The following is a 25498-nucleotide window of genomic DNA, read 5'->3' on the forward strand; positions in this document are numbered from 1 at the left end:
GTAATTTTCACTAAGCTGCTTCAGCTCCAGCAGCTGGGTCATTTCACAGGCATGAAAAAATTCAGAACAGAAACACACTTTAACCCAAAAATTGTGCAACAAAAACCTGGCCAGCATGTCACCTGGTTTTCACATCCTAACGTGGCTTATCACATACTGTAGTTCTGTAAAACATATTTTCTTCTTTAGCACAGAATTCACAAGGTACGTGCAGGCTCTCAGCACAGCTCCCTGCTGTGACTTGCAAGTAATTATGCACAGCTGTGAGGAAGAACGCTCTCGGCTCAGCTTGGCTGCTAGCAGAGAGAACAAAAAAAATGCCAACACATTTGCTAGCTTTACAACTAAAGCTTTCAAGCAGCAATTCACAGTTCCTTATCAGCAGGGAGAGAACTACAACTCCCCTTTAAACTATCACTGGCATAACTGGTAGCTTCACTACTGTGGACACAGGCAATACACATCCCCTTACTGCTTATCAATGTCCATGGACACCTCCTCCGGTCCTACCAGACTCTCCTGGGTTTCCATGGGTTCCCCTGGGGTTCCTTCCTCACTCCCTGGGTCAGCAGTAAGCTCTTCTGTGTCCAACATTTGCCAGTCTTGGTTCAGCTCCTCAGCATTCCGTTGAGGAGGAGAGGGTTCTCCACCGAGCACACCCTGAAGCCTCCTCGGCTCCTCCTCCTCCTGACTCTCCCTCAGCTGCTCTGTTTTAACCCCCTCTAATTCGCCCCTCCCTGCTGCAGAGTGAGAAGGGAGAGAAAACTCTCTGCAGCTGTGCCGGTCTCAGTCACAGCTTTCTGTGCTGAGACTGGCCTTCTGGGAGCTGTGGTTTCTTAGCTCCTGGGATAGTCCAAGTGAAGTCAGCTTTCCATATTCTGCAGGGCCAACCTGACCAGCTCTCCTGCCTCGGGGACTACCTACCTTCTTCACCACTGTGTCAAAGCTAGGGATAGCGCTAGATTTGTCACAATCCCCCACCCTTAAATGCTGGCTCTCACTTGACTTCTAAGAAACTTACATATTATCCTCCACCACCCACCTTCTCAATGTCGTTTTTTATTATGATTTTTCTTTCCTGTGGGCTGAGTGGACTCTGATCCTTGTTGACTCTCCTCTCCCAGCTGGTTAAGGCATAAGTGAGGGAAACAGGCTGCCCACTGCTGGGGTGAGAGTACCACCTCTTCTCTCACAGTAGCTTCTGACACGAATAGATCACTATTTATTCTCTTTATTCTGTCCTCAACACTCATCCCTATCCTTCTATTGTCCTCCAATTCCTCTGTCCTGGACAGGGAATCCTGGAAGTCCTCTGGCCAATGTAGAATAGGTACTTGGGCAGATTGTTTATAGTTACTTCCCTCTACCTGGTCCCTAACTTCTAAATTCTCCACCCTCTGGGCCATGGCAGCTATAGCTTCTGTCATTTCTTTCCTGCCACTTTCCTGTACTTGCCCTATTTGGGCCTGTACCTCTCGTAATGCATTGTCCATTTTACTTAACTGGGCTTTATACTGCTCTAACTGTGTTTCCAAGGTCTGACCTTGCTTCACCCATTTCCCTGTTTCCTCCGCCCTGTCCTTTCCTTGTCCTGCCAAGGTTTCCACGATCTTTTGTAAATCTTCGTGATGTTGGTGGCTTCCCGCTACCTGCTCTCCTACCTTGGAAAGTTGTTCGGCTATCTCCGCTAAGGCCTTACTAAAGGTCTCAGCCTGTTGCTGACTCTGCTTCAAAATTTCCTGCTTTATATCAGCAGTATGTCTCTTTATCATTTATTAAGGTTCTTATTTCTTCCTTTAAACCTTCCACCTCTTTCCTTAACCCAGTCTCCCCATTTTGTTGTACACTGGGCGGACCTACTGGAACTGGGTGGTTTACCGGGGTTAATGTGTCAGACCCCTGTGTTTGGACCTCATCTACTACTTGACCTACAGCCTGTTGGGATCCCCTCCCTCCTGAGGACCCAAAACCTTTATCTCCTCTTTGCATATCATAAAGACGGCCCCATTTTTGCAGTTTCGCCATCCAGATACGCTCCCAAATCATTTGCGCTATGCGATCCCCAGTCTGCACCTGATATGGTTCTGTCCCATGATTAACTAACAGGACTGCCACATTTCCCCTGTAGTCTGGGTCAGTGACACCTGCCGCTACCTCCACAGCGTTTCTGGATGCCAAGCCTGAACGGGAGGCAATTCTTAAGTATGATCCCGGAGGAGGAGAAACCTGTATATCCGTATTTACTAAGGCCCTTCCATTCACAGGAATCAGTTGTTCCTGAGCAGCGTATAAATCATACCCTGCCGGTCTCCCATAAGCTCTTGTAGGGACCCTTGCTTCTTCCGACAGAGGTACCCACCTAATTGTAGGTTGCCACCCCAGTCTTTGCTTTCTCCACCACTGATCCCTTGCCTTCCTTTGTTCAATAGGGGGGAACTGCTCTTGTTCAGACCATGTTCCTAATACCTGCTTATGTATGTTCCTGGCCCTTCCTTTTCCCCTGTCCTGAACAGAGACTCTTTGAGCACCCCCAACCTTGGACCTAAGCCAATCCTGACCCAAGATTAGAGAATGTGGAATATTTGGGGCAATAGCTACTTTTAACTGTATCACCTCCTCCCCTACTTTCATACTCACAAGATTCCTGGGGTATTCTTTCACCTCACCATGTCCCCATCAGACATTCACTTTATCCTCTCCAACTTCCTCTGGAACCCCTTTGACCTGCCGGAACAGCTTCTGACTCATGACACTCTGCTCAGCACCTGTGTCGATCAAAGCTAACACTGACCTACCAGCCACCCTCACTTTCTGGAAATACTCCCCTTGTCCATTCCTTTTTCCCTGACATGTTATTGTGAAATCCCTCCTTTCCTTACATTCCCTCTGTCGGTGACCTTTTCCCCCACACCTAAAGCAGTAGATGGGGGCAGAGGTAAAGGGTTTCTTGATGTGTGTGCCTGACATACCTGGGGTGGGGTTAGGATTAAGTCCAGGGCCCTGATAAGTAAGAGTCTGAGGTCTATCTGGTGGTCCTGGTCCTTCTTTCTCTACAGGACCCTGAGCCTCAAGATACGCCTCTGCTACAGACAATGATTGGTTTAATTCCTGGCAACCCTGCCTCTGGATCCAGTTTTTCACATTCAAGGGCATAGCTTCCAAGAATTGTTCTCTCAAAATTTCTGCTAATAACGCTCTAGGATCTCCTAAGAACGGTTGCAGCCACCTCTCCGCTAACTTGGTGAGTCGCTGCAACAGAGCCTTAGGCCTCTCCCTGTCTTGTAACTGGGTTGACCTGAATGCCTATCTGTAGTGCTCTCTAGTGTATCCTAGAAAGTCCAGAATATGCGCCTTAATGGCTGGGTAATTATTGGCATGTTCTGGTGCAATCGTTTGAAAGGCTGCAAGAGACTTTCCAGCTAAACAAGGTAACAGGCGTACCGCCCATTGTTCTGCTGGCCACCCTGCTGCAGCCTCGATCCTTTCAAAGGAACTTAAAAAGTCATCTGGGCTATCCTCAGCCATGATTTTACTTAAGTTCATAATATTTAAGGTATTTTGTCCTACCATATGTAGAGCTGGCATCACCCCAGGAACTGCAGCCACAGCAGGACTCCTGGTTGTAGCTTGGACCAATTGCGCCAAAACCTTGCTTTGCTCTCCCATAGCCAACAACAGTTCTCCATGCTGCCGCTGAGTAGCCTCCTGGCTAGCGTTCCACCTCTCTTGGTTGGTCTCCAAGATTTTCAACAGTTCCTCATTCTGACGCTGACGCTCGCCCGCCAATATCGCCACCACCTGAGGATCCATCTCCGACCTGAAACAAGAACAAAAGAGAAAACAAGACCCAAGTGCGATACCTTACAGGTCTATTCTCCCCAATACCTCCCTCACCAGCCCCTTTGCCTGGCGTGCTTAACCGGGCACTGGTGAGTCTGCGCCGTCGTGCTCTTTCAGGGTGCACCGCCCTTCTTCTTGGACCACCGGTCCTCCCTGCTTGACTCCTCCAATCCTGGCTGTGTGCTGAACTTTTCCTGGGCCGCTCTCCTCCGACTTGCCAAGGCGGTATCCTCTGCGTTGTCTCGCTGTAGGTCTCCGCTGGCTCTGGAAGTGCAGTGCTTACAGGAAAATGTTAGCTTACTCCACAGTCCACTGGAGTCAATACTGCCTTCTTGGCAGAATACAAAAAAAAAAAAATTTCAGGGGTGTGCAAGACCAAAAAAAAAAAAAAATTTCCCACTTGCCACTACTTTCTTTGCCTGAAGGAGGTCCTAATCGCACTCCTGACACCACTTTGTCACACCTGCCCAGATCCTGTTCATGGCAGCGAGCTGGAACACTGTGACTGTTCCTGTCCATACGTGAACCCTTTAACCAGGGTACCCTTCAGGCTTTCTTAGGCGTCTGCCTAAGTTATAATATCAGATTCCCTGACATTACCAAAAGGAAAACAGGCAAGGGAAAAGAAACTCACACACCTCAAAATCCAGTATAGTAGAATAATCAAACAAAGGTTTTATTATGTTCACTGGTTGCATTGAACAAAAGGAAAATGCTTCAGCTTAGCAGACCTCAAAACAAGCACTCAAAACTATGAGGCAAAACACAAGCTGTTCAAACAGAGCAAAACTTTCAAAGAAATCCAGTGTCCAGGTTTTTGGGTGTGTCTCATCTTAACCTATCGTTCCACAGCCTCTGGACTTTGTTAGCACATCTATAAGCAGTCCTGTTCACCAGAGTAGTTTGGATTTAGTAATTTTCACTAAGCTGCTTCAGCTCCAGCAGCTGGGTCATTTCACAGGCATGAAAAAATTCAGAACAGAAACACACTTTAACCCAAAAATTGTGCAACAAAAACCTGGCCAGCATGTCACCTGGTTTTCACATCCTAACGTGGCTTATCACATACTGTAGTTCTATAAAACGTATTTTCTTCTTTAGCACAGAATTCACAAGGTATGTGCAGGCTCTCAGCACAGCTCCCTGCTGTGACTTGCAAGTAATTATGCACAGCTGTGAGGAAGAACGCTCTCGGCTCAGCTTGGCTGCTAGCAGAGAGAACAAAAAAAATGCCAACACATTTGCTAGCTTTACAACTAAAGCTTTCAAGCAGCAATTCACAGTTCCTTATCAGCAGGGAGAGAACTACAACTCCCCTTTAAACTATCACTGGCATAACTGGTAGCTTCACTACTGTGGACACAGGCAATACACATCCCCTTATTACTTATCAATGTCCATGGACACCTCCTCCAGTCCTACCAGACTCTCCTGGATTTCCATGGGTTCCCCTGGGGTTCCTTCCTCACTCCCTGGGTCAGCAGTAAGCTCTTCTGTGTCCAACATTTGCCAGTCTTGGTTCAGCTCCTCAGCATTTCGTTGAGGAGGAGAGGGTTCTCCACCGAGCACACCCTGAAGCCTCCTCAGCTCCTCCTCCTCCTGACTCTCCCTCAGCTGCTCTGTTTTAACCCCCTCTAATTCGCCCCTCCCTGCTGCAGAGTGAGAAGGGAGAGAAAACTCTCTGCAGCTGTGCCTGTCTCAGTCACAGCTTTCTGTGCTGAGACTGGCCTTCTGGGAGCTGTAGTTTCTTAGCTCCTGGGATAGTCCAAGTGAAGTCAGCTTTCCATATTCTGCAGGGCCAACCTGACCAGCTCTCCTGCCTCGGGGACTACCTACCTTCTTCACCACTGTGTCAAAGCTAGGGATAGCGCTAGATTTGTCACAATATGTTCTGTGCCAGTAGGACCTTATCCATCCTTGAAGGGTGCTTTCCCCTATAACAGCCTCCGGGAGAGAGTTTCATACCTCCACCACTCTCTGGATGAAGAAGAACTTCCTTACGTTTGTACGGAACATTTCCCTTCTAACTTTAGCGAGTGCCCTCTCGTTCTCTTCACCTTGGAGAGGGTGAATAATCTCTCTGGCTCTACTAAGTCAATTCCCTTCAGTATCTTGAATGTTTCGATCATGTCCCCTCTCAGTCTTCTCTTTTCAAGGGAGAAGAGGCCCAGTTTCTTTAGCCTCTCATTGTATGGCAACTACCCCAGCCCCTTAACCATTTTTGTCGCTCTTCTCTGGACCCTTGACGCTCGTTGCTGTTCTCTTGCCCCTTCCCTAGACCCTTGACAATTGACGTCTGCAAGGGCTGACATCGAAGAGTATGACTCAGACCTGTCACCACGCTCTTCTAGCAAAAGAGGCACCGTAATCGGCAGGCACCTGAAAAAATGGTGCCGGTCACATGTCATTCAGATTATGTCACTGTTTTCAGAATCACAGCATGCGTTGAAGGTAGGCACTGGAAATGTAGGCCAGAGTTTTACAGACCTACATTTCCGGTGCCTACCTTCAACGCAGAATCACACTTAGCAGTGTGGAACGTCAACCCCGCCCATAACCATGCCTCTATTGACATTTGGCACTGATAAGCGTCTGCATAGATGCAATTCTGGTGCCATGTTTTCTAGGTGCATCATGACACCTAATTTTTTTTCTTTTAATTGGTTTTTATCGGCGCAGTCAATTGCCATGCCAATATTAGCCAATTAAACAACTAACTTAGGTTCCAGTAGAGCGCCTAATGGTGCTGCATTTAGATTCTGGGCCTCACTGCTCTAGTTGACTTTCTTTCAGAGTGCCATGCCCAAACCTATGTGGGAGAGGCACAAGCTTCAGCTCCCTCTGTGTTCTCTCCTGCTCACTACATTACATTAGGGATTTCTATTCCGCCATTACCTTGCGGTTCAAGGCGGATTACAAATGGATTGTCAGGACAGTAGAAGTATTTAGGGAATAGTTTGTACATTTCTTTGAGTTGCTAAGGATTACATCTGAATTGTCATGGTATTAGAAGTACATATGGAGTAGTTGCAAGTGATGCTTGGGACATTTCTGATTGAGTTATTTCGGTTTTATGTGTTTTTTGAATAGAAGGGTTTTTATTTCTTTTTTTGAAGGTTTTGTAGTCTATGGTCGAAGTCAATAGGTTGTAGAGTTGGAGGTCGAGTGTTGCAGCTTGAGTAGCTGGGAAGTTGTCGTACAGTTGTTTTTTTTTGACGTTTATGGTTGGAGGGTGTGTGAATGGTGCATGGGTGCTCCTATGTCTGGTTGAGGTGGATTGAATTAGTCGATTGTTCCAATAGGCTGGGCTGTTTCAGTTTATTGCTTTAAATAGTAGGCAGTAAAATTTGAAGTGTATGCTCGCTTGTATTGGGAGCCTCTGTGATGTGGTCAAATTTCTTCAATGAGTAGACCAGTCTTAGGGCTGTGTTTTGTATTGTTTGTAGTTGTTTTATTATGGTTGCTGTGCAGGGGAAATATAATATGTTGCAGTAGTCTATTAGACCTAGGATTAGGGATTGTACTAAGAGTTGGAATTGTTTTCTATTGAAGAATTTTCTGACTTGCCTCAGGTTTCTCATGACTGCGAATGATTTTTTTTATTGTTTTGTTGATTTGTGGCTGCATTGTACAGCCTCTGTCTATTAGCACTCCCAGGAGTTTTAAAGTGGGTTGGATGTGGTATGTTGTAGAGTTTATGACAAGATTTGTTACGGTTGGGGTTTTGTTATTTTCAAGTAGGATGAAGTTTTTTTTGTCTGTATTTAGTTTTAGTTTGTGGTCTTTCATCCATGTTGTTACTGTTTCAAATGTTCTGTGTATTGTGTCTGCCATGGATGGTGCTGGTTGATCGAAAGGAAGGAGAATGGTGATGTCTAAATAGCTGTAGGAGGTTAAACCTTGTTTGTCTAGGTAGGAGCTGAGAGAGGCAATGTATAGGTTGAAGAGTGTGGGCAAAAGAGGTGATCTTGAGGTACTCCGCAGGGGTTAGACCATGGCTCGGATTTTTCTTTGTTTGTTTTAACTCTGTATGTTCTGGATTGTAGGAATCCTTTAAACCATGATAGTACCTTACCACTGATTCCTATTGAGTCCAGTATCTGTAGAAGGATGTTATGGTCTACCAGGTCAAAGGCTGCGGAGATATCTAGTTGAATAATTAGCATTTTTTTGCCTGTGCTGAGGTGTTGTCTGGCAGTGTCCATGAGTGAGCCTAGTAGGGTCTCAGTGCTGTGGTTGGTTCTGAAGCCTGATTGTGTTGGGTGGAGTAAGTTGTGGTTTTCTAGGTATGAGTTTAGGACTTTGGCTATGAGGCCTTCCATTAGCTTGACATAAGGTGGTATTGAGGCTATGGGTCTGTAGTTAGATGGTTGGTCTATTTCTCCTTTGGGGTCTTTCAGGATTGGAGGGATGATGATTTCACTGAGGTCTTGTGGGAAAAGGCCGTCATTGAGTAGGGTCTGTATCCATTGCAAGAGTAGGGTGTGAAATAGTGTACTGGAGGCTTTCAATAGGTATGGGGGGCAGTGGTTGAGGTCGCAAGTTGAGTGGCTGTATTTGTTGAAGAGTTTGTTGAATTCTGACTGTTGTATTGGTGAGAAATGGGACCGTGTTCTGTCTGCTGCAACTGCTTCTTCTTCTGTGGAGGGTGTTGTGATCTCTTCTAGGTGCATAGGTGTTCCATAGAAGGTGGATTTTATAGTTGTGATTTTGTCTTTGAAGAATGTCGCTAAGAGGGTGGCTGTGGCTGTGGGGGCATTGTTGCTTGTCTGGTAGGGTTTGGTGTCTGTGAGTTCTTGTAGTAGTTGGAATAGGTTTTTTGTGTCATGGGATTCTTCTCCTATGTGCTTTGTGTAATATGTTTTTCTTCTAATTTTTGTTTGTATTTTTGGTTCAGTTTTCTCCATGCTGTTTTTGTGGAGTCTTGACTGTTTTTCCTCCATTTTCTCTCTAGTTGTCTTATTGTCTTTTTAGTAGGAGTAGTTCATTGTCGAACCATTTGTCAGATTTTCTATGGATTCTGGTTTTGGTCTGTTCTGGAGCTAGCTCATCTAGGGTTGCTGCTCTTAGCTGGCTCCTTTGTGAGATGAAGTTTCTGGGGTTATAGTCTTGGATTATGGCATCTGTTTACGTCCAGAATTTGGTGAGGTCGATGTGTTTACGTGAGATATAGGTTATTTTTGTGTGGTTTGCTTTTGTTGTTGGTCCAGTTGATATTGAAGGAGTATGTATAGTGATCTGACCAGAGGAAGCAATACTAGTTTCCATTTGATGTGGGATTTCTGGTTGTATGGGTTGTTGGGTCATGTAGGCTGCAATGTTGAGTTGGTGACCGTTTTCATGAGTGGTTTGAGGATCTAATATCTTGTATGTTAAGGCCTCAAGGTAAGATAGTAAGATTTCTACTTGTTTGGAGGCTTGGTTTTCAAGGTGAAGGTTTAGGTCTCCTAGGATTAAGTTGTAAGTTGTCGTTAATGAGTTTCGGTAGATAAAGTCTTTGAATTTTGGGTTTGCTGTGTTCTAGTTTCCTGGTGTTATGTAGCAAAGCATGCAGTTTAGGGTGCCTTTGAGTGAGGTGCCTGAGAGTTGACAGGCTAGTATGCGGTAGTAATTTTGTCTTGTATTTTTAGGTCTATGGTGTTTTTGGCTATGATGGCAATTCCTCCTCCTCTTTTGTTTTCTCTGCAGACCACTATCATTTTGTATCCTTTAGGGCAAACTTCTGTTATTCTGGGGTCTGTTTCAGAAGTAAGCCAGGTTTCAGTGAAAAAGAGGCAGTCTAGTTTTTCCCTTTCTATCCAGTTTTTTATGTGTTCTGTTTTGGGGCCTATGGCTCTTATGTTTAAATAGGCACATGTGAGATTGATGTAGGTTGTTGGTTCGCTGTGAGTTGTTTTCGGGTAGATGAGTGGTCTTTGGTGAGTGCGTTTTGGTCTTGTAGGGGTTAGTCGGTCTTCTTCTTGTTATTTGTGTGTTGGGGTGATAGGTGTAGGTCTGGTAGTTTGTGTTTCTGTCTGTTGTGATTTGTCTAGGTGGGTGGAGAATTCCATTAGTATTTGATATAGTTGGTATTGGGAAGATGTTGTTTGCTGTTGCCTTCCAGTTAGCTAAGATCAGGGCAATCAGTAAGATAGCTTGTGTGTGTTTTTGTGGTGTAGTTAACAGTTTGAGAGTGAGCAAATGTGGATTTAAAGGGGACAGTGCCTGTTTCCTGTGCTGTGTCCTAACAGTGTTTAGCTTCTATTTAAAAGTACTTTTACCCTCATAGGGCACTGAATCTTCCCAGAAACAGAGTCTTGATCAGTAAAAGGAGCTGAGCTGCTACATTGATCAGCTCTCCTCAGTTTAAGGGCTATGGTTTTTTTGCTTTTTAATTGGAACAAGGCTAGCAGTAGTGCTAGGCTTGTTAAAGCATATACTTGCATTCTGATCCCCAGGGAGGTATATTGGCGGAACATATTGGCCAAATTGGACTCCATTAAGGTATTATGCCATAAGTGGAAAGATTTTTCTGCTACTTTTTTGGGCCGTGTCGCCTTAATTAAAATGGTTCTTCTACCAAAACTCCTGTATTATATGGATCAAGCAATCGGAGGTGCAGGCATACAAGGGAATAGTCTCCTCCTTTATATGGAGTTCCAAGCAGGCCAGGATAGGATACTATAAACTGATCAGAGACAGAGGCGAGGTAAAACTTCTCGGATCTGCGTCTGTATAATGTGGCTGCTCTTTTATGCTTGGTACATGAAGTCATTGCCAGTGAGATTCGATACGCGCCTGATATGTTTTGGAAGGACCTGGCTGCCCCTGTCTCCGTCTTTAACACTTTCCAGAGTGCATCTGGCCTCTTCCCCTCATTGCTCCATCCATTACAGAGTGCCTGGTGCTGGTGGAGGGCTACCCTGGGGGGGGTTGGGCTCTTCCCCCCTTTCTGGAATTTGTTGATAACTCTAGGTTCACCATGGGTGCTGCGGATGCCTTTTTTTTGAGCGAACGTAAATCTGGTTGTAGGTTTGAGGGCCAGTTTTTAGAGATTGGCATGGTCTCCATTTCCTTGTTTCTGGGGATGGTCGGTTACTTCTACTCTGGCTTATCTCCAGATCCATAGTTATTGTCATGTGCTCCGGTCTTCCCAGGGTATTCTTCCTCATTTTTCTCCCCTAGATAGGGCATTTTTATCCATTTTGCCTGTGCATAATAAGCTATCAGGATGGTACAGAATGGGGGAAACATTTTATCCCATGCAGTTTTTGGAGCAGATGGCATTTGACTAGGGAGTTCTTATGGGGAGGAGGTTACTGCTGCTGAACTATCTACTAGTTTTCTTGCTGTTTCTAGGGCTACCTCTAATGTAGGCCTAGAGGAGATGCATTTGAAAATTATATACAAGGCTTATATCACCAGAAATAGGGCGTGGTGAGAGTTGTCACCACTGTACAGTTAACTGGGGCACTCTAGTGCATCATTTCCTGGAATGTCCCTTTCTGGGAGACTTATGACATCGGTGTTCCAAAAAGTCGAGGATTGATCCTATAAGACATTGCTACTGAGTATAGTAAGTCTTCTTGTTGATTTTGGCATTTCAGAACATCACAGACGCTTCCTATTGGTGGCTTTTGGGTTGGTTAAAAACGTTATTCTGAAGATCGCCCTTGCTGTTCAGCACTGGCAGGCATGTATGTCGCAAATGGCAACCTGGGAAAGAATGTGAAGGGACCATCCAGGGATCCAGAGTAGTGCTGCCCGATTCAGTGAAAAATATTTCAATTCGATTCGATTCATTTTCAATGACACAGCTTTTTAAGTTTAAACATTTTATTTAAACAAGGCAATATGAAGGAAATGGGGCAGTACTACCATATTCCCCCTCCCCAGCCCCCCTCACCGATTCTCCGCTTCCCCAGAGCATCCCCAAAGAAAGAACCCCATATTCCTCTTCCCCAGCTCCCCCGATTCTTAGCTTCCCCAGGCCCAGAGCATCACCAAAGAAATAGGCCCCATATTTCCCCTCCCCGATTCTCAACTTCCCCAGAGCATCCCCAAATAAAGAGTCTCCATATTCCCCCTCCCCAGCTTCCACGATTCTCAGCTTCCCCAGGCCCAGAGCATCCCCAAAGAAATAGGCCCCATATTCCTCCTCCACAGCCCCTTCCCCGATTCTCAGCTTCCCTGAAGAAAGGTCCTCAGCTTCCCCCTCCCCCCCTCTAATTCCATGGCCTCATGAAAAGAAGAGAGCACTGCAGCAGAGAGATCCTTCACTTATGCTGAAAATTAAATGCGGGAACTCGAGAGGAGAAATGCTTTTGGGAACGAGCCAGCCAAGAGCCAACAACTACAAAAAAATCAACGTGCCTGCAAGTTGCCTTCGCTGCGGATCGCACACTCGCACAGGCGCATGCCAACGTCCTTTCTTCTGATGTAACTTCCGGTTTCGCAAAAACGGAAGTTACATTAGATGAAGGAATCCAGGGGCAGAGGGAAAGCCTGAACGTGAGCTGGTCTCAAGGGGGCCGACCTTTGAATCAGTGAGTTCGATTTTTTGTGCAAATGAATCAATTCGCACCGATTCACCTGAAGTGAATCGGTGAATCGATTTGAATTGCGAATTGGGCAGCACTAATCCAGAGTCATCGGGATTATCTGGAATGCTGGAGTTTCTTTTAGGTGCATGCGAGAGTCCAGAGGGAGGGGGGAGGGGGTATATAATTATAAAAATGAGGACTGCAGAACATTTGCATTTACTGTTTTATGATTAGGGCATCTAGCACTTGATTTGCATATGATTGGGGCATCTAGCACTTGATTTGGTCAGGCCTACTTTTTGTATTAGCATTTCTTTGTGCTTATGTTTTTGATATTGTATGGCTGTTAATCTTGTCTGATGCTCTGCTTCTTCAATAAACATTAAAAAAGTAAAATAAAGTAGTCCTTTTGTGTAATCATTGGTCTTTCTGTACTGTAGGACTGAAGAGCAGAGAGTTGATTTTTTTTGTTGTTTTGAATTGATGTACACTGTTACAGAAGTTTCTGTGCTCTTATTTGTGATGAGACACTATTTTTTAATAGACATTGAGGCTCGGATTCTGTAACCAGTGCTGTTGTCGGCAGCTGCCTTAAAAGTGGCTGCTGATCGTGTGTCATTCATGCGATGGCGCCGGGTACAAAATTATGCCTCTGGAAAAGGTAGGTGCCGGAATGTAGGCCAGGGTTTTCCAGGTCTATATTTTCAGTGCCTGCTTTTGATGTGAATCACACAGCCGTAGGTGCTTTAGGCCGCCTAATAGCACTTCAGGCATTAGCCACACCCACAGTGGCACCCACAGTGGCATTAGGTTACCTAAAGCACCTAAGGAGGTGCGATTCCAGCACCTTGAAACTCAGTTTAAAATGTCATTTAAATGGCGTTTTTTACTGAGCTTGGGCGCCTAAAAATCGGTGCCGGTTAGAAAATCTGGGCCTGAATGTTTAAAAAATGTGGGCAGGCTTTAGTTAATATTTAGATATTAAAAAGTGATCTTGTTTTGATGTCTTTTTGGTTTAAATTTTTACATTTATTTCTTTTGTTTGTTTTGATGTCTTTTTGGTTTAAATTTTTACATTTATTTCTTTTGTTTTTTTTTGAATTAAGGAGCAACATCAGGCCCTTTTATATCAACTAATACAGCAACAGCACCATCAACACCACCAGCCTGACTTACAGCAACTACAGCTTCCTGGAGCAGCACAGATCCCTTTAAATAACCTGCTTGCTGGCTCTCAGGCTACACAAATACATACAGCTACCACCAACCCATTTCTTACAATCCATGGGGATAATGCATCTCAAAAAGCAGCAGTAAGTATGTGTGTGTGTTTGGGAAGGGGGGGTTCATATGGTTTACATAGACTGAATGACCTAATGTGTTTGGTTGTGGATCATTTAAGTATGATTCTGTCTTAATTCTCAAATCAGCTGTTTTTGTTTCTATTTTTAATTTATATACAGTTTTGCTCAAATACTGTTAAAAAACTTATATTAATTATTGGTGTTGAAGTATGAGTGAGCAAGAGCCTGATACTTGGGGAAAGATGTTAAATCTGCAGTGAGCTAAATAAAAGTCAATATGTTAAAACAGTGGCAAGACACAGAAAAGCAAATTGGTTCAAAAGTGAGAACATTCAGTGAAGGAAAAATGAATTGTAAGGCTGGGAGAGGGAAGGAGATAGGAATACTGTTGGTCTTATCTAGAAAATGCTGAGCAGAATTGGTAGCAACAAGGGAAGCAGAGAAAAAAGAATGAGAATTAATGTTGTTATTTGTTCTCTGCTAGCAAAAATGGAAGGGATCAATTTTCTCTGCAAAAAACACTACCAGGCGCAAATCTGATCACCAACTCCTTGTAGCCAACGTCAGGGTCAGACTGTGTGAAATCAGAAATACATCCCAGATGCATTTTGATGCATTGGGGATCGCCTACAAAGGGGATGGAGGCATTGGGCAGAAAGAGGATGGCTGGATGCAGATCACCAGACCATGCAAAGTGATCCTTACTATTCCATCTTCTGTTGAACTGAAGACCCAGTTTGCAGCCCTAGAGGTAGAAGATATAAAAATATTTCAAAAATAGGCTACTGATGGAGCAGTAGCCAATAAGAAGCAAAAGGTAGTGGTAGTTGGCAATTCCCTTCTGAAAGGTAGAGAGGCGCCCATCTGCCAACTAGACATGATATCAAGGGAGGCATGCTGTCTGCCTGGTGGAAAGATTCAAGATGCAGCAGAACATTTGCCAAGATTCATCAAGCCTAAGAACCGATGCTACTTATCCATGTTGGCACAAATGATACTGCTAGGCATCCCACTGAACATATCAAAAGTGGCTTCATGGTTCTGGGACAAAGGATGAAGCAATTAAGTGCACAAGTGGTGGTCTCATCAATCCTTCCTGTCCTGGGTAAAAAACAAATGAGAGAAACTCGCATCCTGAAGCTGAATGCATGGATGGTGTCTATGTGAGCACTTTGGTTTCTTAGACCATAGAATAATTTTCCAAGACCTGTTCAGCAGAGATGGTGTCCATCTATCAAAAAAGGAATGAAATGTCTTTCGTAACAGACTGGCTAATGTATTGAAGAATGTTTTAAACTAAATTTACTGGGGATGGGTGTAAAAGGTCCCAAGGTAATTAATAACTCTCAGGAATGTAAGACATCAAATACCATTATTGAAATGAGACAAAAATATAATAGCCGGAAAGCTTTGTATACCAATGCCTATAGTATGGGAAACAAAATTCCAGATCTAGAGGCTCTAATGATAGAAGATGAATTGGATTTAGTGGCGGTCATGAAGAAGTGGTTCACGGAGAACCATGATTGGGATATAGTTACTCCTGGCTATAATCTATTCAGGAGGGATAGTGTAGGTAAAAAGGGTGCAGGAGTGGCATTATATTTTAAGAATAATATTAAAGTGACAGAATTGCGAGACATAGGGGGTAAAGAAGAAGCACGGTAGAATGGAAAATATATTTACGTTGGTGTGATATACAAGCCTCCTTCAGAGTCGGAAGAAATGGACAAAGATTTAATTGAAGACGTTCACAAGATAGCTAGGAAAGGAGAAGTACTGCTGATGGGTGATTTTAATGATTGGACTGTCTAGAAACAAGAAGATCTTGGATTTGCTACTGGAAAAATTGTTCTGGAAATTAGTAATGGAACCCAAGTGGGATAGAACTATTCTGGACTTGGTGCTTACAAACAGGGAAAGTGTTTCTGAGGTTACAGTAGATGATCACTTGGCATCTAGTGATCAGATGGTGAGGTTCAATATTAAAATGCAGGTTGAGAGGGCTTGCTCAATTTTTAAGGTTCTAGATTTCAAAAGAACTAACTTTGTCAAGATGGGGAAATACCTCAGGGAGGAGTTAGTTGGATGGGAACACCTGAATGAAGTAGAACAGCAGTAAGCAAAACTGAAAGGAGCTATTCTAAAGGCACCAAACCTTTATATTAAGAAAGTACGTAAAGGTAAAATAAAAAGAAGGCCACTTTGGTTCTCAAATGTAGTAGCTGTAAAGGTAATAAAAATAAAGAGGAAGACAGGCAAAAATATGTTTCTATATTAAAATTTGATATACCGCTAACAGCTTTCGAAAGTTCTAAGCAGTTTGCAATTATAAAAATCGTTTAAAGGAAAGGAACTCCATAAAAATAAAGATACAGTCATAGTTACAGTCATGCAAGATAATCATTAATTTTTTTTTAAACAAAACAACCTGCTCTTGCCTTCCAGTTTGTATCCATACCTACCAATCAGAGTCTGCTAATACAGTGTTTCTCAACTTCTTCAAGCCAAGTACCCCCTAAGTCTAACAAATATCAACCAAGTATCCCTGTCCAAACTCTGTCATAGATTCGCCCAAACTCCACCTCTGATCCCACCCCCATAATAATAGTACTAATTATAATGCAATTTCTTCCATTCATTTTTCATATACACACAATATAATCTTATTAACAATAAATAATGGTAACTACAAAATTGAAAAAAAAATACAAAGCACACTGTATGCAGAGAATATGTTAATTATCATTTATATTCAATTTTTTTTTCAAAGAGGTCAAGTCAGATAACTTTAAAATAGGCAACATCAACTCAGGAACAGCTACAAAAAAAATAGTTTTGAGAATTTATATCTGCTGTCTATATTTTGTACTCTATTTGTCTGACTCATTTCAATCACTAAATTGAAAATAACATCATTTTCCCTACCTTGGTTGTCTGGTGATTTTATTAGACTCTGGTTGCACTTCCTTCTGACTGTGCATCCAACATTTCTTTTTTTTCTGCCTACTGCACACTTCCTGTCCTCTGGACCTCATTCCCTTCCCCAACCAACATTTCTCTCTGTCCCTCCATGAGTCCAACTTTTCTTCCTCTCTCCTCCATCCCCTTTGACAATGTCCCTCTGTCTCACTGTCCATCTGTCTTTCATTCCCTCCCTTGCCTCAAAGGGAGTAGGGAAAGAGAGAGAGAGAGAGAGATCCATGATGCAACTCTCCCACCCCCCTCTACTGCCACATCCAACATTTCTCTCTCTCTCATCCCCCAGATCATGTGCAGCATCTTTCACCACTGCCCACCAGCCCCATGCCCAACATTTAAGAACATAAGAAGTGCCTCTGCTGAATCAGACCAGAGGTCCATCGTGCTCAGCAATCCGCTCGCATGGTGGTCCCACAGATCCAGGACCTGTGTAGTAGTCCTCTATCTATACCCCTCTATCCCCTTTTCCTTCTGAAAACTGTCCAATTCCTTCTTGAACCCTAATACAGATGCTGCACCATGCAACCGCAAATCAATAAAGCAATACAAAAGTCATTCTTAGTCATGAGAAACTTAAGACAAGTTCGGAAATTCTTCGAGAAAACCTAATTCCAGTTCATAGTTCAGTCCTTAATACTAGGCCTACTTGACTACTGTAATATCCTCTACCTCCCATGCCCTACAACCATAACAAAACAACTACAAACTATCCAAACCACAGCACTAAGACTCATCTACTCATTAAAGAAGCATGATCATATTACAGAAGCATATCTCCAATCGCACTGGCTTCCAATCCCAGCAAGAATACAATTTAAATTCTACTGCCTACTATTTAAGACTTTATACGGAGACAGTCCAAACTACCTGAATAACCGCCTCATCCACAACACCGCAACCAGACATAGGAAAACTCACACCCCATTCTCATACCCCCCAATTAAGGAGGTCAAATGGAAAAAACTATATGATGGCCTCCTGGCCACTCAAGCAGCCAAACTAGACAACCAAATCGCCAATCTATTGACGGCATCCCTCAACTACAAGACTTTTAGAAAAGAAATAAAGACCATACTCTTCAAGAAAACTCTGAAAAAAGAAATAATACCGCAAGTCTCAAACTCCACCTCTCACAAAAGCCAACTACCCTTACCCATTTCTTACTCCTTTTGAAAATGACCAATTTTTTATTTTTTTTTGTAAGTTCTTGTTGTAATACATCTTGGATAATTCTTTTGTAATCCGCCTTGAACTGCAAGGTAATGGCGGAAGTTTTAAGTTTCAAGTTTTATTTTAACTTATTGAATCGCCTATTTATTTTACTAAGCGATTTAAATAATAAAAATTTTTAAAAACCCACATATACCAGTATTCACAATAAGTTACAAAGATTTGACAAGTTGACATAAAAACTGACAGTTACATAAGGAATGGAGGGCAGAACTACAATATTATTTATTAGAAAAGATGACATGAATGGTAAGAACAATAGGAAGGGGAAATAAATAAAAAAGAAGATAATCATTTGATGTGATTATAGATTGAAAGCGTCTTTAAAAAGAAAGCTCTTCAGAGAGCGTTTAAAATGATTCAAGTCATTGAAATCCCTAATGTAATGTAATGTAATACCGTACTCTGACCTATCACACCTTTTGGAAGCACATTCCAGGTGTCCACCACCCGTTGGGTGAAGAAAAACTTCCTAGCATTGGTTTTGAATCTATCCCCTTTCAACTTTTCCGAATGCCCTCTTGTTCTTTTATTTGTTGAAAGTTTGAAGAATCTGTCCCTCTCCACTTTCTCTATGCCTTTCATGATCTTGTAGGTATTTATCATATCCCCTCTAATTCTCCTCTTCTCCAGGGGAAAAAAGAGCCCCAGTTTCTCCAGTCAGTGCATGAAAGGTTTTCCATACCCTTTATCAGACGTGTCGCTCTCCTCTGAACCCTCTCGAGTATCGCCATATCCTTCTTGAGGTACGGCGACCAATATTGGATGCAGTACTCCAGATGCGGACGCACCATCGCCCGATAAAACGGCAGGTTAACTTCTTTTGTTCTTGTTGTAATATCCTTCTTGATTATACCTAGCATTCTATTCGCTTTCTTAGCGGCCGCCACGCACTGTGCCGACGGATTCATTGTGTTGTTCACCATTACCCCCAAGTCCCTTTCCTGGTTACTCTCGCTCAATAACATCCCTCCCATCGTAGAGCTGTACCTAGGGTTTCTACTTCCTACATGCAATACTTTACATTTCTCTACATTGAACTTCATCTACCATCTTGCCGCCCACTCCTCTAGTTTATTCAAGTCCCTTTGTAGTTCCTCGCAGTCCTCTTTAGTCCGAGCACCACTAATAGTTTGGTGTCGTCTGCAAATTTTATTATTTCACACTTCATCCCTGTTTCTATATCATTTATAAATATATTAAATAGCAGCGGACCAAGCACCAACCCCTACGGAACACCACTCGTGACCCTCCTCCAGTCCGAGTAGTAGCCCTTTACTCCTACCCTCTGCTTCCTACCTGCCAACCAATTTCCGATCCATCTGTGCACGTTACCTTCTACCCCATGGTTCTTCAGTTTCCGAAGTAGGCATTCCTGGGGTACCTTGTCAAAGGCTTTTTGGAAATCTAAATATACGATGTCTATGGGGTCCCCTTTGTCCATCTGTTTGTTAATTCCTTCATTAGGCACCCCTTTCCAGCACATGCTACACCTTTCCCTCCATTCCCTCCACCACTATGTCCAACATAACTCCCACTTGCATCCCTTTCAATCTGTCCCACTGTTCCCTCTCCACAACCATATCCAACATTTCTCCCTCTCATCCTTCTCTTCCCCATGCATCTCTACCTCACTCTTCTCTCTCTCTATGGCCAACAATTTTTCTCTTTCTTTCTTTACACCCCCCCCCCCCCCCATGTGCACCATCTCGTTCCCTCTCACTCATACACTAATGCCCTTCCGGGTCAGCCGGGATGGCCATACAGTCCGGGAAACACCAAGCTAACTCCAGCGATGAAGAGCCCTCCGTCTTCTACCACCCTCCCGTTGCCTGTCAGGGAATCCAGAGTCTATACAAGGCCAGCTTAGTTCTTCTTATTTTTGGCTTTAAGTTCATTTTTTCTGAGTCTTCAGTGCCCTGAGACCCCATATTATCCTAGGACAAGCAGGCAGCATATTCTCAGATGTGGGTGATGTCATCTACGGAGCCTAGTACAGACAGTGAAAAGTGCATCGGCACTTTAAGAATACCTAAGCTTTTAGACTGCTCGCACCGCACATGCGCGAGTGCTTTCCCACCCAACAACGGCTCTCGGTACCTCAGTTCTTTGTTTTCCACAGAACAAAGAAGTTGTGTTTTTCTAGTGCTGCGTTGCCTTCCTTCAGTGTGTTCATTTGTGAAATATATTTTCAAAAGTTTTTCCTTCATTTTTTTTTAACGATTTGCATCTTTTCTTAAAAAAAAAATACTTTTCTTACCTTTTACCTTAGTCTTCTTTTGAGGCCTGAGGTTTTGATTTATACAGTTTTCTTTAGAGTATAAAAATTGAGTTTAATTTAGCCGCTGAAATTTTCCCATCCATGTCTAAGATATTGAGCAGGTTTAAGAAGTGCCATTGGTGTCAATGGCGTATTTCCATCACCGACCTTCACAACTAGTATATCCAGTGTTTGGGGCCTGAACATCGAGTGAACTCTTGCATTCATTGCATTTGTTGAAGGCCCGTCAGCTTCAGCAAGAGAAAAATTTTGGTACTCTTATAGATGAAAAGTCGCAATCCTTGGTACCAATGGTGCCTGCATCGACATTGGCATCTCCCTCCCTCCCTTCACCTTCACTGATGATTTTCATAGTCTCCAAGCAGCACGAACCTTTAAACAAGTTGTGTGCGGCTGCCCAAAACTTCTCCTCTGACGCAACTTCCTGTTTCCGGTTGCATCAGAGGAGAAGTTTCAGGCAGCCGCGCGACTTGTTTAAAGGCTTGTGCTCCTGGGAGACAATGGAAATCGCCAGCGAAAGTGAGGGGAAGGGAGATGCCTGGACCACGGTGATCAGGGGGAAGGAGGGAGGGGGCTGCTAGACTGCGCAATCACGAGGGGTGATAAGTATTTTGCACATTTTCCTTCACTTAACTGTGGGGACGCCCCTACAATAGATTTATTTTGCGAATTTACTCCCAGTATCAGCTCAAATTTGATCACGTTATGATCACTGTTTCCCAGCGGAGCCAACACAGTTAACTCCTGTACTATGTCTTGCATTCCACTCAGGACCAAATCTAAAATAGCACCTCCTCTTGTTTGTTCCCAGACCAGTTGCTCCAAGAAGCAGTCATTTATGACATCTAGGAATGTTACCTTCCTAGCACTCCCCGACAGAAGACAGGGAGAACACACCTTCCCATTGGCTACACCATAGAATTTTGAGGTCTCCTCCTCTACCCCTGTATCTTGTAAAACAAGACACTATAGTTCGCCTCTCATCAACTGTAAGTAAAATGAACTGGTTCTACCTATTCTTAATCCTTCATTTTGGACCCTTCAACCTACAAAACATTACATTACATTACATTACATTACATTACTGATTTCTATTCCGCCTCAACCTTGCAGTTCTGGGCGGATTACAAAAGAGACATCTGGACATTTCCAGGATGATTACTAAGAGACTTCTGGACTTTTCCAGAAGAGTTACAAGAAGAAGAACATTTCCAGAGGAGTTACAAGAAGAATGGTGTAGTATAGTTTAGGGAATAGGATACGGCAAGGAGGATTGGGCTATACCAGTGGATATACAATTTGGCATGCTGTACAGATAGGATATAGTGCAGTTTCAGTGTATATGCAGTTAGGGAAGCAGTTGACAAGCTTGGGCTTTGAGGGGAAGGGTAACTGGTGAAGAAGGGAGGATGGGGGAGTCACACTGAGGGGAATCCAGGTTGGAGTTATGACATCTGTATAAATTTTTTGAATAGATGGGTTTTGATTTCTTTGCGAAAAGATTGAAATCGCTTGTTGTCATCAGCAGGTTGGAGATGGCATGGTCCAATTTCGCTGCTTGCGTCACTAGCAGACTGTCAAACATCTTCTTACGCTGGGTGCCTTTGAGTGGGGGGTAGGTAAATGGAGTCTTAGATCTTCTTTGTCTAGCGGCAAGATTTTGGTTCAGGCGGTTGTTTAGATAATTGGGGGCTGAGCCATTTATTGCTTTGAATAATAGACAGTATAATTTGAATTGGATTCGCGCTTGTATTGGTAACCAGTGTGAGTCTAGGTAGGCAGTGATGATGTGGTCAAATTTTCTTAGTGAGTAGATCAGTCTGAGTGCAGTGTTTTGGATTGTCTGTAATTGTTTTATCATTGTTGCAGGGCAAGGCAGGGAGAGGATGTTGCAGTAATCCAGTAGACCTAGTACTAGGGATTGGACTACGAGCCTATATTGCTCTTTGTCGAAGAATTTTCTGATTTTACGTAAATTGCGCATGGCTAGAAATGCTCTCTGGGTGGTCTTGTTTGATATGGCTTGCATTGTGCAGCATCTGTCTATTGTTACTCCTAGGAGTTTAAGGGTGGGTTGTATATGGTATTTGGTGGAGTTAATTTCTAGTTCTGTGGTGGAGGGGTTCTTATCCTTTTCGAGGAGTAGAAATTTTGTTTTGTCCGTGTTCAGTTTCAGTTTGTGGTCTGTCATCCATTTTTCCACTGCTTGTAGGGTTTTTTCTAATTTTTCTGTAGAAGTGGGGTCAGGAGAATCGAAGGGTAGAAGTATGGTGATATCATCAGCATAGCTGAAAGAGGTTACATTTAGGTTGTCTAGGGTGGAATCCAGAGAGGATAAAAAGAGATTGAAGAGAGTAGGTGAGAGTGGTGATCCTTGAGGTACCCCGCAGGGGTTGGACCATGGATCTGATTTAAGATTGTTTGATTTAACTCTATAAGATCTGGTTTTAAGGAATCCTTGGAACCAGTTATATACCCTGCCTGAAATCCCTATGGCTTCTAGTGTGTAGTAGGATGGTGTGGTCAACCAGATTGAATGCTTGCGGATAGATCAAGTTGAATTATCAGCATCCTTTCTGCCTTTGCTGAGGTGCTGTCGGGCTGTGTCTAGTAGGGTTACTAGTAGGGTCTCCATGCTGTGGTTGGATCTGAACCCCAATTGAGAGGGGTGGAGAAGATTGTGGTCTTCCAGGTAATTTGTGAGGTATTGGGAAACAAGTCCTTCTATAATTTTGACATATATTGGTATTGAGGCGATGAGTCTATAGTTAGCGGAGTTATCTATTAGGCCTTTGTGATCCTTCACAATTGGAGTGATTATGATTACTCCTAGGTGCTGCGGGAATTGACCTTAAGTGAGAGTAATTTGGATCCATTGCATGAGGCTGGCCCTAAATTTGGGGGTGGCGTTAGTTATCAGATATGAGGGGCAGTGGTTCAGGTCACATGAGGCTTGACTGTATTTTTTGTAGAGTCGATTCATATCTGTCCAATCCTGCAGAACTACCCCATCCCCAGGACCCTATACAGGAAACCCAACCCAGATAAAACACACATCACCCACATGGCAGCTTATTTCCATCACTCTACCCCACCCTCCCTACTAAAAACCCTCCCCAAATCACACCACAATCTACAAAGGTAACACCAGACCTAATAACACAAGAAACACAGTCAATCTCCTTCCATTCACAAAATTCAATCAGAGTACCAAGGCTACACCCACTCCCATGCTTTGTCTCTATAATAATGGTAGATCCTTAGCCAACAAGCGACAAATAGTGAATGAACTGAGATCCTCCGCATAGGAGGGAGATTGTCGGAGTTCTGGGAGACTTAGGCATAGCTTTCATCAGACCAATGGGTACTGGATATCATTTGAGAGAGTTACAAACTTGAATTCTATCATCCCCTCTGGGACATCTTTCTGGACTCTCCAGCAGGAAGACCAGAGAAAGCAGCCAAGGTCAAAGTGATTATGCAAAGGCGGTTACAAATTGAAGCCATAGAGCTGGTGCCAAATGCAGACTCAGGCTTAGGCAGATACTCAAGATACTTTATCATGCCCAAGAAAGACCCAGAAAATTGGAGACCAATCCTGGATCTCAAGCGAGTCAATGCAGCATTAAAGTTCCCCAGGTTCCGGAAGGTAACGATGAGATTGGTCATTGCCTTGGTAACTCTGGGCAAATTTTTGGCCATGCTGGATTTGATGTAGGCTTACTTACATATACCCATTTTCCCAGATCACAGGAAGTTTCTCCAGTTCCATATGTTAGAGAGCCATTTCAGTTCTCAGCACTGCCCTTTGGCTTGGCAACAGTGCCTTGCATCTTTACCAAAGTAATGGTAGTATCGGTGCATCTGCGCAGATCAGGTGTCCAAGTTCATCTTAACATGGACAATTGGCTGGTCAGAGCATCGTCTGAGATGAAATGTCACTGGGCAGTGTCTCAGGCAGTTCAGCTCCTGCAGAATCGGGGGTAGATTATAAATTTCAGTGTCTGGAGAATTTGGGGGTTCTGTTCAACATGGCGGAGGGCTGAATTTTTCTTCCAGAACCACATAAACTGAAGCTTAGATGCCAGATCTTGGAGATTTTGGAGCTACCAATGCCTCTGGCTTGGCATTACTTGCAGGTGCTAGCTCCATGGTAGAGGTGATTCTGTGGGCAAGAGTCCAACTGCATACCCTGTAGAACATACTGTTAGCATATTGATCACATCAGAGAGACTCTTTCAGTCACAGTTAGCCTGGATAGCAGAAGCGCATATGAGTCTTCAGTGGTGTGTCTGACTGGAGTCATCCAGAGGCCTCCCTCTCCACATAGAGTCTTGGGTGATCCTGACGACAGATGCCAGGCTTTATGGCTGGGGGGGCATTGCAAGGTTATATAGTATAAGAATGTTGGTTGCCCTCACAGAGGGCATGGTCCATCAACAGTTGAGATCCATTCTGTTGGCTCTATGGTTCTTCCAGGTGCAACTGAAAGGAGAAGCAGTCAGGGTCTTCTCTGACAATGCCACAGCCATGGCATACGTCAACAGACAAGGGAAACCAAGAGTGCTCTGCTGCAGGTGGAGGCCCAATTGTTTCACTGGGCAGAAGCCCATAAGCAGGCCAGCATAGCAACTCATGTAGTGGGAGTGGATAATACCAAGGCTAGTTATCTCAGCTGCCAGACCCTGGATCTGGTGGAATGGTCCTTGTCCCAGAGAGCATTCAACTGCATTGTGAAACACTAGGAGCAGTCAACATTCAATCTTATGGCCTTAGTGAACAACAAGAATGCTCCTCATTTCTTCTGTCGAAGGTCAGAACCAGGAAGTGTAGGCATAGAAGCTATAGTAGAACTTAGCCAGTAAATGGGCTCCTGTATGTGTTCTCTCCATGGCCAATGATAGGCCGGGTCTTTCGCAGGATAGCAACCTATCAAGGATTGGTAATCCTGGTGGCCCTGGATTGGTTGTGTCATCCTTGGTATGTGGATCTAGTCCGGTTGCAGCGAGACAGCTGTCTCAGACTGCTGCACCAGGATCTTCTGTCCCAGGGGCCCATAGACCTAGAAAATCTGGAAGGCTTTGGGCTTATGACATGGCTGCTAAGCGCACAACCTTAGCACAAATGGGAAATTCAGAAATGGTTATCACAACACTTCTACAATTGAAGAATCCAGCCACTGTTGTGAAAACCTTTTCAGCTCTGGTGTAAAGGGAAGCAGTTAGATCCCTTATGGGCTTCCATTTCTGAATTCCTGTACTTTCTGCAGAAAGGTCTAGAGAAGGGCCTGGTGTTAGGATCTCTCAGGGTTCAAATAGCCAGTCTTTCATGTTACAAAA

The 25498-nt window shown here is 43.8% G+C and overlaps 1 protein-coding gene across 3 annotated transcripts in view; it reads left to right on the forward strand.

The window, feature by feature from the left end:
- MLLT10 (MLLT10 histone lysine methyltransferase DOT1L cofactor) overlaps positions 1 to 25498 on the forward strand; it is a 692838-nt gene that overhangs the window by 660012 nt on the left and 7328 nt on the right. For 2 of the 3 annotated variants that reach the window (XR_004538143.1, XR_004538144.1), the window contains 2 exons: positions 13469 to 13675; positions 20971 to 21148. Coding sequence is in view for 1 of the 3 variants with exons in the window: in XM_033931325.1 (XP_033787216.1) it covers positions 13469 to 13675 (207 nt within the window). In the remaining 2 variants the exon portion in view is untranslated. The remainder of the gene's footprint in view (positions 1 to 13468; positions 13676 to 20970; positions 21149 to 25498) is intronic. The other variant, XM_033931325.1, reaches the window with a different exon arrangement.

This window comes from Geotrypetes seraphini, chromosome 2, assembly GCF_902459505.1.
Source record: "Geotrypetes seraphini chromosome 2, aGeoSer1.1, whole genome shotgun sequence".
Taxonomy (NCBI): Eukaryota; Metazoa; Chordata; class Amphibia; order Gymnophiona; family Dermophiidae; genus Geotrypetes; species Geotrypetes seraphini.